At 42.3% G+C, this 17,383-nt stretch overlaps 1 protein-coding gene across 2 annotated transcripts; it reads left to right on the plus strand.

Annotated features, from left to right (window-relative positions):
• The first annotated feature begins 6 nt into the window (after positions 1 to 6).
• RAE1 (ribonucleic acid export 1) lies at positions 7 to 13,260 on the plus strand. 2 transcript variants are annotated; one of them, XM_025204708.1, is made up of 11 exons: positions 7 to 53; positions 2,972 to 3,076; positions 3,558 to 3,650; positions 5,070 to 5,156; positions 6,263 to 6,349; positions 6,659 to 6,748; positions 7,082 to 7,189; positions 8,023 to 8,129; positions 8,212 to 8,287; positions 8,868 to 9,062; positions 11,829 to 13,260. In XM_025204708.1, exons 1-11 carry the CDS (start codon positions 12 to 14, stop codon positions 11,913 to 11,915), a joined length of 1,077 nt encoding a protein of 358 aa, XP_025060493.1. In that variant the 5' UTR covers positions 7 to 11; the 3' UTR covers positions 11,916 to 13,260. The 2 variants fall into 2 exon arrangements, with proteins under 2 accessions (XP_025060493.1, XP_025060494.1); XM_025204709.1 differs by lacking the exon at positions 7 to 53 and adding an exon at positions 2,276 to 2,549.
• The last annotated feature ends 4,123 nt before the right edge of the window (positions 13,261 to 17,383 follow it).

A 17,383-nucleotide genomic window follows, 5' to 3' on the forward strand; every position in this document is an offset into this window, starting at 1 on the left:
GCGGCACCAGCATGTTCGGCAGCACCGCCGCGGACAACCACAACCCCATGAAGGTAGGGTGGCCGGCGCGCCTGCTCCTCCCCTTGCACGGGCACGTCAACCCTCCTACCCTGTCAGTCCACGCGCCATCGCTCTTCAAGATGCAGATTTTGTTTCCAGGAGACCTTTGATGAGGCCAGCTAAGAAATTACCTTTTTTTTTTTTTGCAAGCTTTTGGGTGCCTGCGCCCCCTTTTCAGGCTCAGGGGAAATTAAAAGAGGGTAGAAATCAACGTTATTTTGCGCGGAGGGAGATGGAGGCGCCTGTTCCTCGGCGGCGTGTGCGAAACTCGAGTTGTTCGCGGAGAGTCCGAACCCACCTGTGGGTTTGCTGTCGGTGCTTTCTTCGGACGGCTTGCCTCGAAATAAAAGGCGACTTTAAGGGCCCGGTTCTCACGCGCTCGCTGTCCGACTTATAGTGAAGAATGTTTCATAGATTTCATAGACGTTAGGGCTGGAAGCGACCTCGGGAGATCATCGAGTCCGGCCCCCCGTCCCAGGGGCAGGAAGTCAGCTGGGGTCAAAGGATCCCAGCGGATAGGTGTCCAAACGTTTCTTAAGAGCCCGGAGTAGGGGCTTGCACTGCCTCCGCGGGGAGTCTATTCCAGGCCTTGGGGCTCGGACAGCAAAGAGGTTTTCCCTTGTGTCCCGCCTAAAACGGTCTTGCAGGAGTCTTTGACTGTTGGACCTTGAAATCCCTCGGGGGGCACTGTGGCGAACAGGCGTTCCCCCAGATCCTGATGCACGCCCCTTACGTACTTATAGGCAGCCACCAGGTCCCCCCTGAGCCTGCACTTCTCCAGGCTGAAGAGTCCCGTGGCTCTCAGCCTCTCCTCATGAGGCCTGTTCTCCTGCCCTCTGGTCATGCGCGTGGCTCTCCTCTGCACTCCCTCAAGCTCCTCCACATCCTTTTTTGAATTGTGGAGCCCAAAATTGGATGCAATACTCCAGCTGCGGCCTCACCAAGGCCAAGTACGTCCTGGGATTTGCTTGAGAAGCATCTATGGATGCAAGCCAGCGTTTTGTTCACTTTACCAGCTGCGAGTTTTTTAATTTATAAAGTAAATTAAAAGATTTATTTGCATTTTTTTCAGTGTACAATAGTGTTCCAGCAAATACCGTAATTTTGAGCTTCTCATATGATAATTCATATGTAAGATCTGGCAACGCTGCTGCCTCCTTCCCTGTTACCAAGAGCTGGCTCAGAGAGCATCTGTCTTCCTGCCTCTGCCAGCTGGACCAGGAAGTGGTTTGTAATTGTACAGGGTGGGTCCGTTTTCATGTCCACCTTAAATGGCACAGTCTGGTTCACCGTCCTGACTGGCATGCTGTGGTGAGGCATGACGAGCTCCTATGCTCCCAGGAAACCCTGGCACCCCAATAGCATTGAGATGTAGTTCATAAGCATGTTTCTCTTAGCATAGATTAGCCACAGTGGTCGTTAGGGCAGTCTAATTGGGACAGCATGTTATTTCCAGGAACATAAAGGCCCTGACCTTTCAGACAAGATAGGTGTGCAGATGTGTGTGCTGTTATTTGAATTATGGGTGCAGACGGAAGTGACAATTTTCACCTGATCTGGCCACTGAAAACAGTTTATAGCTGTGATTAAACACAAGCACACAGCTACAAACAGCTTCAAAAATGCCTGATTAGGTGAAAATCTGAACCCTCACTGCATGGGGTATCAGGTAAAGACATTTCAAAATGGAGCGTCTTCTGTAACTTGTGTCTGCTGCCTCCCAGCCTGTCACTACTTTCAGAATGGGAGGAGGGAAAGGGAGTGGAAGGAGTTAAATCTGGGGGGCTTTCAGCCCCCCCAGAGGGTGGGGCAGGTGTATTTGAGCCACTCTCAGGTGGGGGGGCTCCAATTTACCCACCCTTCAGCCCCAGCTGGGGAGCCCCAAGAATGAGCTCCCACTGCTGCCTTTCTTCCCTCCCCTTTTAAAAATAGAGGGCTCTGGCAGAGGACCTGGCTGCAGGCTCCCAGCCCGCAGCTCCCGGAACCAACAGTAAACTTCTGTTTGGTCCAGGGTAATGCTGTAACTCAGAACACTTTTCAGAAATTGTTCTGAGTTACAGCTGGGAGCTGCACTTCTGTCTGCATCCTATGGCAGCATCCAGACAAGCATGGACGTTTGGTTCCCTGGGGACAAGTAGCGGCATTGCACCTTGGTCCAGGGAACGCATGTGCTACATGTGCTTTGGTGCACAGCAAATTACCCTGGGTGTGGTAGGGGAGCCTTACCTGGGGGCCTTTCAGGGCTGCAACAGCGGCAGTTCTGCACGGAGCCTGGTCAGCAGCCAGAGCATAGTTCAGGCGGCCTGGCTCCGCTTTTGAGTGGCACACGCTGCCTGTGCACATGCTGCTCCGCTCCTTTTTTTTCCCCTCCACAGGCATTTTTTGACCCCTGAATATCCAGCGGTCAAAACAACCCCCGGAAAGAAAAAGTGGAGCAGAGCACACATGGGCAGCATGCCATTGCAGTGCGAAAAACACCTGACTGTGCGGTATGTGGCACCACAGACGTGTTTGGGGCGCCACATACCATATGGCCACACTCATCTGGATGTGGCCTATATGTGTCCAAAATGGATTATATTCAGGCTGCTGAATGGGTGGCTGTTTTGTGCACAGCTGGGCAAGTTGCATGTGAAAGGGCGTTGAGATGGGAGGCAAAGAGGAGCAGGGAACTATTGCAGGAACCTTGTTAATCTGTGCACAAGTGATTTCTTCCTCTTGATAAAATCTGCACTGCATTAACGTATTTCAGCTATATCTGTCAAAGTAAAATCAAGGTGTATTTTATTCTCAGTTTTTGTATTAATTTTCAGGTGTGCATGTATAAAATTCAGTAGTTCACAGTATGTTTTTGAGTTTACGAGCAAATACTTCTTCAGTGTATCGATATGTGTAACACTTTCTTTTACAGGATATTGAAGTTACGTCTCCACCTGATGACAGCATTTCTTGTTTAGCTTTCAGTCCCCCAACATTGCCGGGTAACTTCCTTATTGCAGGATCCTGGGCAAACGATGTAAGTACTGAATGCCAGAACAGCAAAAGGATTAAGACAACTGATGTGGGAACTAGGTGGAATTTAGATGCAAAGTTGCGAAAGAGTAATCCTGAAAATGCACTCTACCAGCCAAGGTTCCTCGACGTGTGAAGCAAAGCAGCATTGCTTCCAGGTTGTCAGGGCTGAGCAGTTCAGTGGCTCCCCCATTCCTGAGCCATTTGGGATCCTCAACTTAGACATTCTTCAGCTTGTGTCAAGGGACCCCAGTCCAGTAGGTTTTCAATGAGTAGCAGTTGTGTCATTTATTATTGTAAGCCTTTCTTCTCTTACCTGCATCCTCTCCACTCTTTTCATGTCTATTAAAATATGAATTCTTTGTGCTAAATTAAGGGTAAGGTTTTCAAGGGACAGGATGTGCTTCATTTCTGTAACACAATTATGCATTCTTGGTACTCCAAATTAATAGTATTTTAATACATCTGTATCTATGACTCTTTAGGTGCGGTGTTGGGAAGTTCAGGATAGTGGACAAACAATTCCGAAGGCTCAGCAGATGCACACAGGGCCTGTGCTAGACGTGTGTTGGAGTGATGTATGTCCTTCTTTTCAAAAAGTCTCTGTCATCAAGGAAATCTATAGCAGTAAAGCCCAAGTATCTTGCATGTGCATCAATTTAAAATGTAGATGCAATCATAGAATGTAACGGACTTTTGTCATATAAAACAAACCTAAGTTTGCTGGGTTAATTTGGACTTCAGATATGTGCAGATGGAATAGTAGTTTTAAGATGGTGCTAGTGTATAGTTTCATTGTTTTGGTTGAATTTGTCGTTTACGTTGTGTTTCCGGCATTAGCTTCTTGTTTCAATTTGATAAGAATTCTACAAAAACAAGATTAGTTTTCTGTCAGTATTTAAAATGATGTGGTCCTCATCTGAACAGATGAAAATATCATTAACTTCTCATATACAGTATTTGTAAATGTTGGGGGAATGGCTTATTAACAAGGTCTGTTTGGTTGGGGGGGTTTTAAGAGTGCTGCTTGTAAGATGATACTCTTCATATCTAATTTGAGTATATCAATTTTGTGTGTCCACTCTGCGATTAGAAGAAGCAAAATAGAAGTTATTACAGAAATACTTAGGACTGAAATGTAATTCTGGTCTGCTCTTTGTTAGTAACAGTCTGTTCAGATGTATGAAAGTTTCAGTGTTTTAGACTGCAGCAGCTCTGCCCATTTCGCTCCAGCCTGCAGTGCAGCAGCCCTCCCACCGCAAAGAGGCTTGTGCTCCCTGGACATCATCACAGGGGCTGCTGCCCCTGTCAGGGTCCCTCCCCCCTCACCGCTCCAGCATCAGGGGTGGGGGCCCGGCCAGATGCTGGCCAGCATTACCCCCTGAGGCAAAGGGGGTGGGAAGGGAGAGGGTTTATTCCCCCTCCCTCCTGCCCCCTGGCACCCCAGCTGGGGTCTGCCTGGCCAGGAATGAGAGGCAGTGGCCAGGGCTGGCAGACCTCAGCTGTGGTCTCCCAGTGGGAGAGTGGACAGAGGGGGGAATAAATCCCGTCCCTGCCCCTTTCGCCTCACAGGGCCATGTCGGGTCAGCGTCTGGCCGTGCCCCCGCCCCTGTTCCGGCTATGGAGCAGAGGGACGGAGCCATCCCTGCTCTCTGGAGCAGACAGCCCAGCCCAGGCCTGAAAAACATGCTGGGCGACTTGGATTTAACTTGAACCAGGAAGGGGTCTGGGACAGAAATTCCATAAACCGGTTTGACCTCAGTCAGTTAAGTCTGATACCACATTCGACCAAGTTTATCTTAAACCAGTTTCAGCCATTTTGAAAGTGGTTTATGTGCACTGAGCTTCTGTTCTGTTACATGTTTAAACCAGTTGCCGATCACTTAAACCGGTTTATATGCAACTTCTGTCCCTAGCCTTAATGAGTACTGGGTATTACAGACATTAAACTTCGAACTTTGTGTGTATGTGAAACTTTGAATGACTTTCTTTTTTAGGATGGGAGTAAAGTTTTTACTGCTTCCTGTGACAAAACTGCCAAAATGTGGGATCTCAACAGTAATCAAGCCATCCAGATTGCACAAGTAAGTAATCTAAAATCTATTTACCTGCAAAGGGAGAGTCACTAACACCTTTTTTAATAATAGAAAAACATAATAGTAATAGTAATAATAATAATAATAAAAAATTCTAATAGTGAATGAATAAATTACTCAACTTTTTAGCTGACCTTACTAAATGAAGAATTGTGTAAGTCATAATGCTAGATAAATTTTAGTATGATAGCTGGAATGCAGGCAATGCAAATCCCACTCTAGGCAAAAGCCCCATATAGCTCATGTGAGAGAGAGCTCCCTTGATGGTTCTTGCAGAAGTGTCCAGCTGCAGTCTAATTCCATTTTTCAGTTACTCGCTCCCCACTGTTGCTTTTCTTTTGTTTCCCAGGTGTTCAGTCTTTTATTTTATTGAGATTTAGCCCATGTGCTAAGATGCTAGGAGGACAGGTTCTGTTGTAATTAAGTTTGTTTCCATAAAGGGAACAACTTCATGGGTGTAGTGTTAATAGTCAAGATTCTAACACTTATGTTTAACCTCAGTGCAAATGCTTACTCTCTCCAAGACAAAAATGCTTTGTCTTAGTAATTTAACATGATTAAAATAATGTCTCTGTGTTGTTGTTTTTACCAGCAAGAAGTAAATATGTTTACTCTTTCCATTATAGTTTAGTTATGGTGAAGCAATTCAGGTTTTAATTCTTGATTAGAAATTTTTAGCTATCAGTAGTAGGAAATAAATATTTATTGCAATTGCCAACACACAAAGGCACAAATGAAGTTACTTTTCTTAACTTAATACGTGTTGTTGCTCCTGAACACTTTTACTTTAGTGATGAGTTTTTAGAAAAACACTTTCTGTATTCTATGCATGCTGAACACCTCCCGTTTCAGTAAAGGAAATGAATTCTTCTAAGTCTCATTTGGTGGTTCTGTCATTTTAAAGTTTTCACAGTACAATACAGTCCTGATCTGTAGTAGAGATTTTGAAGCATTGTGGCAGTGGTGATAACTTATGTGAACAAACTAGAGGTATGCACAACCAGAATGTTATTCCATGAAGCCGTAAAGAGGAAGAGATGTAGGCTGTTGTTTTAAAAAATGTAGATGCATGTGTTTTTTGTATCTGTTTTCAGCATGATGCCCCTGTTAAAACAATCCATTGGATTAAAGCACCAAACTACAACTGCATAATGACAGGAAGTTGGGATAAAACTTTAAAGGTATGATTGCACCGGAGCAAATGGTTTTGTACTGCAGTATTCTCAATACCGTGTAAAATGGGAATGTATTAAATAAATCTTTCTAGAGTATGCTAATTTGAAAGATTAACCGCAGTGAACATTTCTAGTCCTGAGCTAAGCAAATGGAACTATTCTATCTGACTCTTGTCAGGGGTGAAACAATTTGAAATAGGATTTCTTGCGCTAACTAACCAATCAGTTTTACTACTGCATATGAATATGGTGTATTTGGAGAAGCGTCTGATGACAGATCTTATTTTAAATTCTTTTGTTTCTTGGTTTCTTTAGTTCTGGGATACACGATCACCAACACCTATGATGACCTTACAACTGCCTGAAAGATGTTACTGTGCTGATGTGGTAAGCGAGCAAACTCAGGTATTTGGATATGTGCCCATTAAATGGTTTGAATCCAGCCCAGAGTTGTATTAAATAAAAGTTCTCCATATCAAAATGGTACACTGTTATTTTGTTTTATTTGAAAGACGTCTATATTTCTGCTGCCTTTGCTGTATCTTTTCTACATAAAAAATGGCTTATAGTCTCTAGTCTCTCTCCCAGAACTAAAAATTTCATTCCTTTGATTTTCTTACTTTGTTTTTCTTTTCTTATGGATTTGAAGGAGTTAAGTGGTTTGAAAGAGTTAGACATCTTTTTTGTGACAATACCATATTTGAGTCTCTTCCAGCATGCTTCTCGTACCTTCTCCAGGTATACCCCATGGCAGCAGTAGCCACTGCAGAGAGGGGCTTGATAGTTTATCAGCTAGAGAATCAGCCTTCTGAGTTTAGAAGAATAGAATCTCCACTTAAACACCAGGTAAGTAATTACATTTATTATAATCTCATTTGTGCAGTGTATCAGATGGTACTACAGACTTTTTTTTAAATATAAAAAGACCAATATTATTTTGATGCAATCCTTATAATTCTATGTAGTTTGTGCTTTGCTTTAAGTTTTGTTAACTCAATGATTTGTTTTGTGAAAAGAGAAAAAAATGTTATCATTACTTAAAATTACTTCCTTTTTTCCAGTCTAGATTTACTTTGCCTAAAATAATTTGAGTGGTTGTTCTTAAGGTTAGGATCCATTAAATACTTCCTTTTATCATAGTTATTTGATAAGGTATTTTGAAACAGTTATTAAACAGTTTAATAGTAAACTTTAGTTCGGCGTAATGGGGCAGATCTAACAAGTATTTACATGCAGTTTTGGTTGTTCTTCCTGATAGCACTTAGACTATACCTTTAACTTGACAGAATAGCATGGAATTGAGTAGCAAGACATTATTCCAGAAAGCGGGACTTGATAGTGTTTTATTAGAATTAGTCTTTTCATGTATAGCAGGGAGAACAAGATTTAAAGAAGTCTTTCCAAAGTCGTCAGATCATCTACTTTACATGAGTTTTGTGCACATGTAATGTTTTGGTGAAAGGAGAATTTTGTGCGTCTAACATTTCTTCCTTATGTTTAAAAATGTAAGATTCTAAAGTCATAGTGTTTCGAAGGGGGTTTGACTCACTTTTCAATGTTATACGTAACTTTTTGAGTAGGTATTATATATGCAGCATTTTGTGTTCTCACAGACGCTGTTTAGAAAATCTGGTTCTCAGTCTCCTTTCTAAAATGCTCTGTATTTTCCTCAAATGTAGCATCGCTGTGTTGCTATTTTTAAAGACAAAGTCAACAAACCTACTGGATTCGCCCTTGGAAGTATTGAAGGAAGAGTAGCTATTCACTATATCAACCCCCCCAATCCGTAAGTAGTTTTTTAAACCATGTAGTATTCGCTGCATTCATTGAAATCAAGAACATTTATAATGAAATACTTTTCTTTTAAGAGCCAAAGATAACTTCACATTTAAATGTCATCGCTCCAATGGAACAAACACATCAGCACCTCAGGATATTTATGCTGTAAGTATTCAACCCATTTAACTTAATTATTTTCAATGAAGTTAAAAGATATTTTTTCAGGTTGTATAATTTTATATCCAATCTACGATGAAGTTTTTCTTTTCTTGACCTTTTGTGCTTAGAGACTTCTTCCTTTTATATTTAAAGGAAAAAAATGTCACATGCAATAAAGAAAAAAAAAGAGTACATGGAATATTACAGACTTGCAAAGAAATCTTTGCCTCTACTTTCTGTTAAACCTTTTTAAGATAAAGCATTTAATATACCCATCTATATCTGTGCCTTTGTCTATGGAAAAACCTACTGGTCCGTAAGGACTTATTAAGTACCAAGAGAGTTAACGTGTTTTCTGTAATGGGAGTGCATATGTATAGGTGGTTCAAAACAACATGTGATTTTTGTGGGGGGTTTTTTAATTCTGTTTTAAAGCACTACAAAAAATCAGCTAGCCTTAATTGCATTATATTAATTTACATATAAAAGGCCTGGGTTCTCTGAGTATGCAGTGCATATACTGTGAAGTAGATGTGTCCCAGTCTATATAATTAGCTGTCTTACATAATCTTACACTATTCTGTAGGTAAATGGGATAGCATTTCATCCTGCCCATGGCACCCTTGCAACTGTAGGATCTGACGGTAGATTCAGCTTTTGGGATAAAGATGCACGAACAAAGCTAAAAACATCAGAACAACTAGATCAGGCAATATCTGCCTGTTGTTTCAACCACAATGGAAATATCTTTGCCTATGCTTCCAGTTATGACTGGTCAAAGGTAAGAAAGGTTATGTTTCTATTGGCAGTTGACAGTTAAGACAACCATCATTCAGTAGGTCATTGCATCTGGAGGTCTCAGATTCCTGTGCAGGTACTTTTGAAACATTGCAAATGTAAGTGAGGTTTTGGGATCACTGTAGTCAGCTTTCAGATGTAACATAGGCAGTATCAATGCAAAGTTGTTTAGGCCAAGAAGTGGCCAGCTGAAGTGGTAGTGGGGATTTGGATAAACAGAACGTTACTTGATTTGGAAATTGTTTGACATGTGAGTGCTAACATACCTGCTCCTACAAGGAGTGCTGTGGGATTATGAATGCATCAGTTTTAACTGCAGCCACTCCTGAGGCCATGAAGCCTACCAAGTTTCAAGATTGGTGCAGGGGGTTCGGGAGGGAGTGCACCCCATATTCTTGAAAGCAAAGCTCATGTCACATGTATGTGTTAAGCCACAGTGGGGTCAAAACTGCAGGGTGGTAGCCCCTGGTGAAGCTACAGAGCCTGCCAAATTTCAAGGTGATAGGTGCAGGGGTTTGGGGGGAACTGCATCTCAAGCTGCTGACAGGCAAAACTCATGATATAGATGACACTGTGTGTGTTGAAGGCACAGCGGGCTGTAAACTGCAGGGGTGGTGGCCCCTGCTGAGGCCACAAAGCCTGCCAAGTTTCAAGATCGGTGTAGGGGTTTTTTGGAAACTGCTCCTCAAGCTGCAGACAAGCAAAACTTGTGACATGGGTGCTTGTGCAACTGTGTCTGTCTTGGGGCACATTTGGGGGGGACTACTGCAGGCCTGACTGCTAAGCTACTGTGTTACCAGTTACCAATTAATCATGATTCACTCAGGGACCAGCTCAATACACAGGACCTAGGTACTACATAACGACTTAACAAGCATGGATTAACACCTACAAAACCACCAAGAGGAGGAAAGAATCAATACAAACAATCAACTGCCCCAAGACAAGAGACAGTCAGTTGCACAAGCACTCGTGACACAAGGTTTGCCTGTCAGCAGCCAGAGGTGCAGGGGCCCAGAACCCCCTGCACCAATCTCCTCCACAGCTGGCAGGCTTCGTGGCTGCAGCAGGGGCCATCATCCCTGCAGCTGTCACCCTGCTGCGTTTTAACACACACACTGTCACCCATGTCATGAGTTGTGCTTGTCCGCAGCTAGAGGTGCAGTTTCCCCCCAACCCCTGTACTTATCTCCTTGAAACTTGGCAGGCTTTTTGACCCCGCTGTGACTTAACACATACACATGACATGAGTTTTGCTTTCAGGATTTTGGGGTGCAATTTCTCCAAACCCCCTGCACCGATCTCCTTGAAACACGGCAGGCTTTGTGGCCTCAGCAGGGGCTAGCATGCCTATAGTTTTGACCCTGCTGTGGCTTAACACACATGACACAAGTTTGGCTCTCAAAATTTTGGGGTGCAACTGGGAGTAGCAAGGAACAATGGTCATAAGTTGACTGAGAGTAGATTCAGGCTAGACATCAGGAGGCACTACTTCATAGTCAGGGTGGCTAGGAGCTGGAACCAACTTCCAAGGGAAGTGGTGCTCGCCCCTACCCTGGGGGTCTTCAAAAGGAGGTTTGATAATCACCTAGCCAGGGTCATTTGACCCCAGCATCCTTTCCTTCCCATTGCAGGGTGTCGGACTTGATGATCTGCTTAGATCCCTTCCGACCCGACCAATTATGAACATGCAGCCAGTGCCCAGCCCCTGGAGCACATGGCAGTCTTTCAAGACTCCCATGTGCTCCAAAAGCTGGGAGCACCCCTCAGCTGCTTGGGGCTCCCAACCAGGAAGTGCACCACGTGTTCCTGCAGCCAGGAGTCCTGGTCAGCTGATTGGAGCGCGTCAGGGAGCATAAGGAGGACAAGCTTGCTACTTGCCAGTACAGAGGGGTTGGGCTACCTCTGCACTGACAGCATGGCACAATGGGATCTGATGTGGGGTCCCCCAGTTGCATCTACTGCCATGCACACGTGGCACAATATGTACATGGCAGCACATGCGATAGTTGGGATCTCGCATCAGGTCCCATTGTGCCTTTACTTTAACATCTGTCAGGGGCCTAAATTTCAGTAGTGCATTTGCCATGTAAGGCATTGTCTCCTTTCTTGAGCCGTTAGTCTGTTGGGTAAATGAAAGTCCATAACTTTTCAAATTTACACCATTGTATTGGTACAGTTGTATGAGTGCCTGAATAAGAGAGATCCAGATGCTGAAACAGAGCCATGTTGTCATTAATGAGTTAAAATCTACACACATTTGAAACAAGTTAATTGTGTTGGTGTTGCAGTGGGTTTGCATTCTGAGCACATTTTTATATATAAGTGAGCATTGCTACCTTCAAATATTCGTCTCCGTAATACTTTTCCCATCCAGTGTACATGCAAACAACAGTAAATATGTAAGTGTATGTGGGACTTCAACTTAAATTTATGAAAATCAATTTGGCTCAAAAAGCAAAGAATGTAATGTGAAACTGGTTCCTTGTATAAAAGTTTAGCTAAAAATAAGTAATGTTAAAAGTTGACTTTCAGAGAGAACTGTTTATAAATATAGTGCACATCTACTAGTAGTACTTCTCAAGAGTTGCCTGGGAAGTCTGCTGTTTAAAGGTCTGTGTTTTTAAAATGTAACCTCTTCCTAAATTCAAGTGATGGGATGTTTGGCTTATTGTAACCCGATTCTTTTTTTTGTTTGCTTGTTTTTCTCTGAATTTAAATAAATGCAGCTTACTTTCTCCTGTTTCAGGGCCATGAATTTTATAATCCACAAAAGAAGAACTATATTTTTCTGCGTAATGCAGCAGAAGAGTTAAAGCCTAGGAATAAGAAGTAGTGAGTACAATTCTGACTGGTGTTACAATACTGCTCTTCTGCCATTTGTGCCCCTACAGTTGTCAGTCAGTTTTGGATCACTAACATTTAGCAGGAACTATTAAAAAAAAAAAATGATGCCAAGTGTATTGAGTTGCCGGAGAACATCTTTTGAATTGTGTACAGGAGTGTCAGATAAGTGCATGATTGTGCCACAGTCTGTTACAGTGCAGTAATATATTTGCTGCAGAATCTCTAAATTTCAAGACCTGCATTTCTGCTTCTAGAAATATAAGGATATCTGTCTGTAGTCTATCTGTCCATAGTCTTTTACTAGTACTGTAATAAAATATGTTCATTGCAGTAGTTCTGGAAAAATTACACACATACTGTGCTTTTTTGTAATCATTATGGAATTAGGAATAACTTCTTGAAATTTAGGGTTTTCACTGGATTCTCATTGTAATACAGATGCACTATCTATCTACTGTATGTCGAGGAGAAATGCCTTGCAAAATCTTTCCTGCTCTTTCTTCCCCCCACCCCCACAACCCCCTTCAGATTTTTGCTAGTTGTGTCGGTGGCCAATAGTAGTGAGAGACCCAAGATGGACTTGGTGGGCACTATTCACGTTCCCCATTCTCTAAAGGTGCCCTTCAGTCCCGACCTACAAACACCTTTGCTTGTCCCAGTTCTAAGTGAAGCCTGCCAGTTATGCCAAGTGGCATAGTTCAGCAATGTGAGCAAACCACTAAAGGGGGGGGAGAAGGTGTGACCACCAAACTGATGTTCACTTGTGGCCTAAACTGTTTTCTAATTGGTATCGGTAGAGTTAAAAGGCTGCCATTTTAACTCCCTGAACCACCGATTGCCCCGTAACATTTTTGGGCTTCAATAAGTTCTTTTGTATTTAATAGCAGGTAGCTTATGGGTTACATCCCTGATTTAACAGTGCTGTGAAGCTAATCAGCGTGAGGGTTTTTTTTCCTGACTTAAATCTTCCGCTGTTTACTTTTAACTGACTAGTTGTACACATGCCAAAGTTTTCTTTTTAGAGTTGAATGCTTATTCCTGTTAAGTATTATTTTCAAAACTAAAATTGGGGCTAGCATGTAGAGAGAGACCTGTTTATTGTAAAAGAAATTTTTAAAATTTCTGTAAAACCATATGTTGTAACGCTTGTGATTACTGATTCATGCTAAGTTTAAAATAAATTTTTTATTAAATGGTTTTGCATATTTGGTAGTTTTCTTTGTGCTTTAATAACAATATATTAGACAGGTGTGTTTGTGTTGCACTTCCAAAAGTGGTGTCTTGGCTTTTCGTTGCAATTTCAGGTTTATTTTCTAAAAATAAAACAATATATGATGAGACAGAAAATATCCTGAGCTGGATTTCTAACTCATTTTCCACTTACTGTTGCATTATGAATCATTCCTGTGGTTTTGACTTAAAAAATTAAAAGATGTAATGTTAAATATAAAAGCCTTTTGTTTTTATAGAATGCATCAAGTTCATAGCTATCACAACAGCCAAACACCTGACAAGTTGCACTGAGTACAACTGGATCATGCTATTATCAAAATCTCTAGCTTTACTAGCGCATTCACACTAGTGTTGGTACTTGGGTATGCAGTGTTCATTAGAAGGTGCCAGGTCCGTCTACTCTGCACTTCTGTCTGGTCCTAGTTTTCAAGTGCACACATTGGAGTAGTTTCTCACTTTTATTTTGTAATAGAGAATTTCCATCTGTTCCAGCAATGACTGGTCATCTGCTTTTAAAGTTCCTTTATGGTTTTGTTGAAAATTATTTTTAAGGTTGCTTGTGTGTTCTGGTTGTTTTGCTGTAATCTTTGGCTGCAAGTATGTTTTTCCAGTCAAAGAAATGTTATGAATACTGTACCAATAAGCCACTCATAAGCAAAAGGTGAAGAGGGTGGAGTTTTTCTGGGGGGAGGGAGGGGGTTGATAGTTTTTATTCTGACTTCTGGGACTAGGGTTAGGGTTTTCACTAGCAGTGAAAATTCCCTTTGCTTGGCTGCTTAGTTGCATGTTAATTCATTAAACATTCTTCCATGGGGAAATTGAGTCCTTTTGATCTGTCAGCAATGGCTCATAAATATTTAGCCATTGCACTTATTATTCAGGCTAATTTTAGAAGGAAACATTTTAATTACATATTTGGGCATTTTGTTATGCTGAATATGTTCAACTAGAAAGACAAAAAATCAGGCTTCAAACTGACTTGTTTTCTATTACTTTAGTTAGTCTGTAAGGTGCAAATCTACCCTGCTTTCCACTTGATTTGAGACTAAGATGGTTAACTACATCTTTGTTTTCCATTACCCAAGTTAGAAAAATGCATTGACAGTTTGTGGCTATTATCTGAAGTGTTGTGGGTCATCTAGATTACTCACAGTAGGTTTTCTGCTTCATCAAAAGTCATGGAAAAACATGAGCTCTTATTCATATATTTCTCCATGTTATGCATTCAGGAGACATGCTTATTATGGTAATCCTTTTCAGTTTTGACTGGAGATGAATGCTTAGAACCTGCTGTTGTTGTCTTGGGCCCATCTACACATTGCATCTATTGCACAATTACCTGATTTAATTGCACCATTAATTTAGATTGACTACATGTGCAAATTAGCTATGCCACCTTAAAAGGACCAACCAGCTATAAAGTTATTGCTGGAAAATGTGTAATAACTTAAAGCTGGATGAAAACCAACTATAAATTTGCACGTGTAGCCTATACCCCTGCAGCTTGGAGATTATAGCTCCAAGTGGGACACAGTTGGGGCTGCAAACTGTGTCAGCTGTGGGACTCTCAGCTGCAGGTGCTTACTCTTTGCCAGTGCAGGGGGGGGTAGGATTTAGGGCTGTCTCATACCAGCAATAAGGTGTGATGGGATCTTATGCTGGATCCCACAATTGTGCCTCCTGCCGTACACATGTAGCAGGCACAATTGTGTGGATCACACATTAGATCCCATTGCACCTTTACCTGCATGTGTAAAGGAGGCCTACATAGAGACATTTCAACTCTATTTTGATGTATAAAATTCACCTTTTTAAAGAATGACTCTTGTTTTAAATTGCTTAAATTCTACCAGAAGAAATATCATTAGGGACACAAGGCTGCCCAATTAAGACAAATAATTTCACAGATTGTAAGGCTGAAAGGGACCTCAGAAGATCATCATGTCCAGGTCCCTGCACCAAGCACGAAAGACAACTGGGGGTCAGGTGATCCTGGTGAGGTGGCTGTCCAGTCTCCTCTTGAAGATTTCCAGGGTAGGTGATTGTACCACATCTGGAGGGAGTTTATTCCACAGTCTGGACAGCCTAGCTGATTCAGGCTCAACATTAGGAAAAACTTCTTCAATCTTCCAGGAGTTTGTGGCCATTACTCCTGGTTTTCCCCTAGGGTGCCCTGGTGAACGGTTGCAGCCTTTCCTCATCTGGCTTGCCTTTAAGACTGATCATACAGATGGCTCTTCTTTGGACTCTCTTGAGCTTGTCCTTGTTAAAGTGTGGTGCCCAGAACTGGACGCAGTACTCCTCTGCACTGGTGAGACCGCAGCTGTAGAGCGGAAGAATCGCCTCCTTGGTTTTGCTGGAGAGGCATCAATTGTTGCATGGCAGAGTCTTATTTGCCCTACTGGCTGCAGCATCGCACTGCCAGCTCATATTCATTCTGTGGTCTATTATTACCCCCAGGTCCCTTTCATTCGTGGTGCTGGTCAGTTTGGTGCCGCCAAGCCTGTAGGTGTGTAGTGTGTTGTTTGTCCCGAGGTGGAGCACTTTGCGTTTCTCAACGTTGAACGTCATCAGATTCCAGTCTGCCCAACTTGTTAGCCTGTCTAGGTCTGCCTGTAATGTAGCCTATCTTCAAGCATGACCACGCTTTCCCATAACTTGGTGTCATCTGTGAACCTGCCCAGTGTACTCTTCATCCCCACATCCAAATCATTAATAAAGAGGTTGAAAAGTACTGGACTGAGTACCAACCCCTGCTGCCCACTTCTCACCAAGATTACACGCGTCCATTCACTATGACTGGATTGTATCCTGCAGCCAGTTTCTCACCCACCTGACTGTGGGAGTTAAGCCAAATTCTCCAATTTTCTTGCGAAGACATCATGGGATACTAGATCAAAGGCCCTTTGGAAGTCTAGGTATACAATGTCAACTTGCACACTTGTATCCAGGTGGCGAGTTACCTGGTAATAAAAGGAGATGAAGTTGGTAAGGCAAGACCTACCCACGACGAAGCCATGCTGGCTGTCATTCAGAATCTGACCTTCTGCAAGCTTCTCACGGATAGACTCCTTGATGTACTTTTCTTGGATTTTCCCTAGGATGGAAGTTACGCTGATTGAAGGGAAAATCTGAGAGGGAAAAAAGCTATAAAAACTAGGGGATGGACTATCTATGGAAAATCTGTCTACCTGTTGCCATAGAAAGAGGTTGTTAAAGTAGGTTTGTAAAAATAAAACAGTTGGCATAAAAACTTCACAGGCTTGCTTTCTGTTCTACCTCTATTTTACTTCCCTATACAAATAGCTACTTGATTCACGCAAACTAAATATTTGGCACGCTAAAATGCACAGCTATCCAATTCACATGTGAAAGCATAGCAACTGTGCAAATTAGTTTGTGTATTTTGCAGATGCAGTTTTATGCCAATTGTTTTAAAAGGTTGGTTTTTGGTAGGGTGATATGTACATAAGAAGTTCATGACGGTGTAAAATATTGAAAGGGTATCATAAGCTATCTGTAACGATTACACTTGAAGTACCAAAGCAGTATTCCTGCATCTCGTACAAGGGATATAGGCTAATGGTGTCAAATATGCTGGCAGTAGAGCCAGACAGATATTTATCTGAACCTCACATTGGTGATTGCACTGAAGTGCAAGTTGCCTCCTAGGAAGTATGACAGTACCTGAATGCTGTGAATTAGAGCTGGTCTTAAAACTGCCATTTTTTTCCAGTATCTGAGTTTCTCATGAGAATTCTTTATCTTTTCAGTGAAAAAAAATAAATGTCTACGGGAGGCCAAACAGCTTAGCAAAAGAGAATTGTTTGCCCCTCTCTGGTCCCTTCTGAACTTGCATATTGACTAACTTGATTTTGCCTAGAAGAGCTGCCAGCAAAGGGAAAACGACTAGGGTCGCATTCCTGGGTCCAAGTTTGATCGTGGAAGTCTTGTGCCCCATAATCGCTTTGCTGAAATTCCACATCGTTGTCAGTCCTGGTTCAGCTCTGCCCTTGTTCAGCAGCTCTAACCAGTGGCAACAGAATGCTAGTAACGATAAGGCATTAGGAACCATATCAAACCCTGCTCACACAAATCTGTGCCCTCCAGTGCTTAAAATTATAGCAGTCATTTCCACCTTCCGTCTAATAATTCTCTCACTGTTGTTGCTAGTGGAGTTGAGCCAGTACTAGCAACAGAAAGAAATATTAGGTGGAACATATT

The sequence above is a fragment of the Alligator sinensis genome, unplaced genomic scaffold (assembly GCF_000455745.1).
Source record: "Alligator sinensis unplaced genomic scaffold, ASM45574v1 scaffold970_1, whole genome shotgun sequence".
NCBI classification, from domain to species: domain Eukaryota; kingdom Metazoa; phylum Chordata; order Crocodylia; family Alligatoridae; genus Alligator; species Alligator sinensis.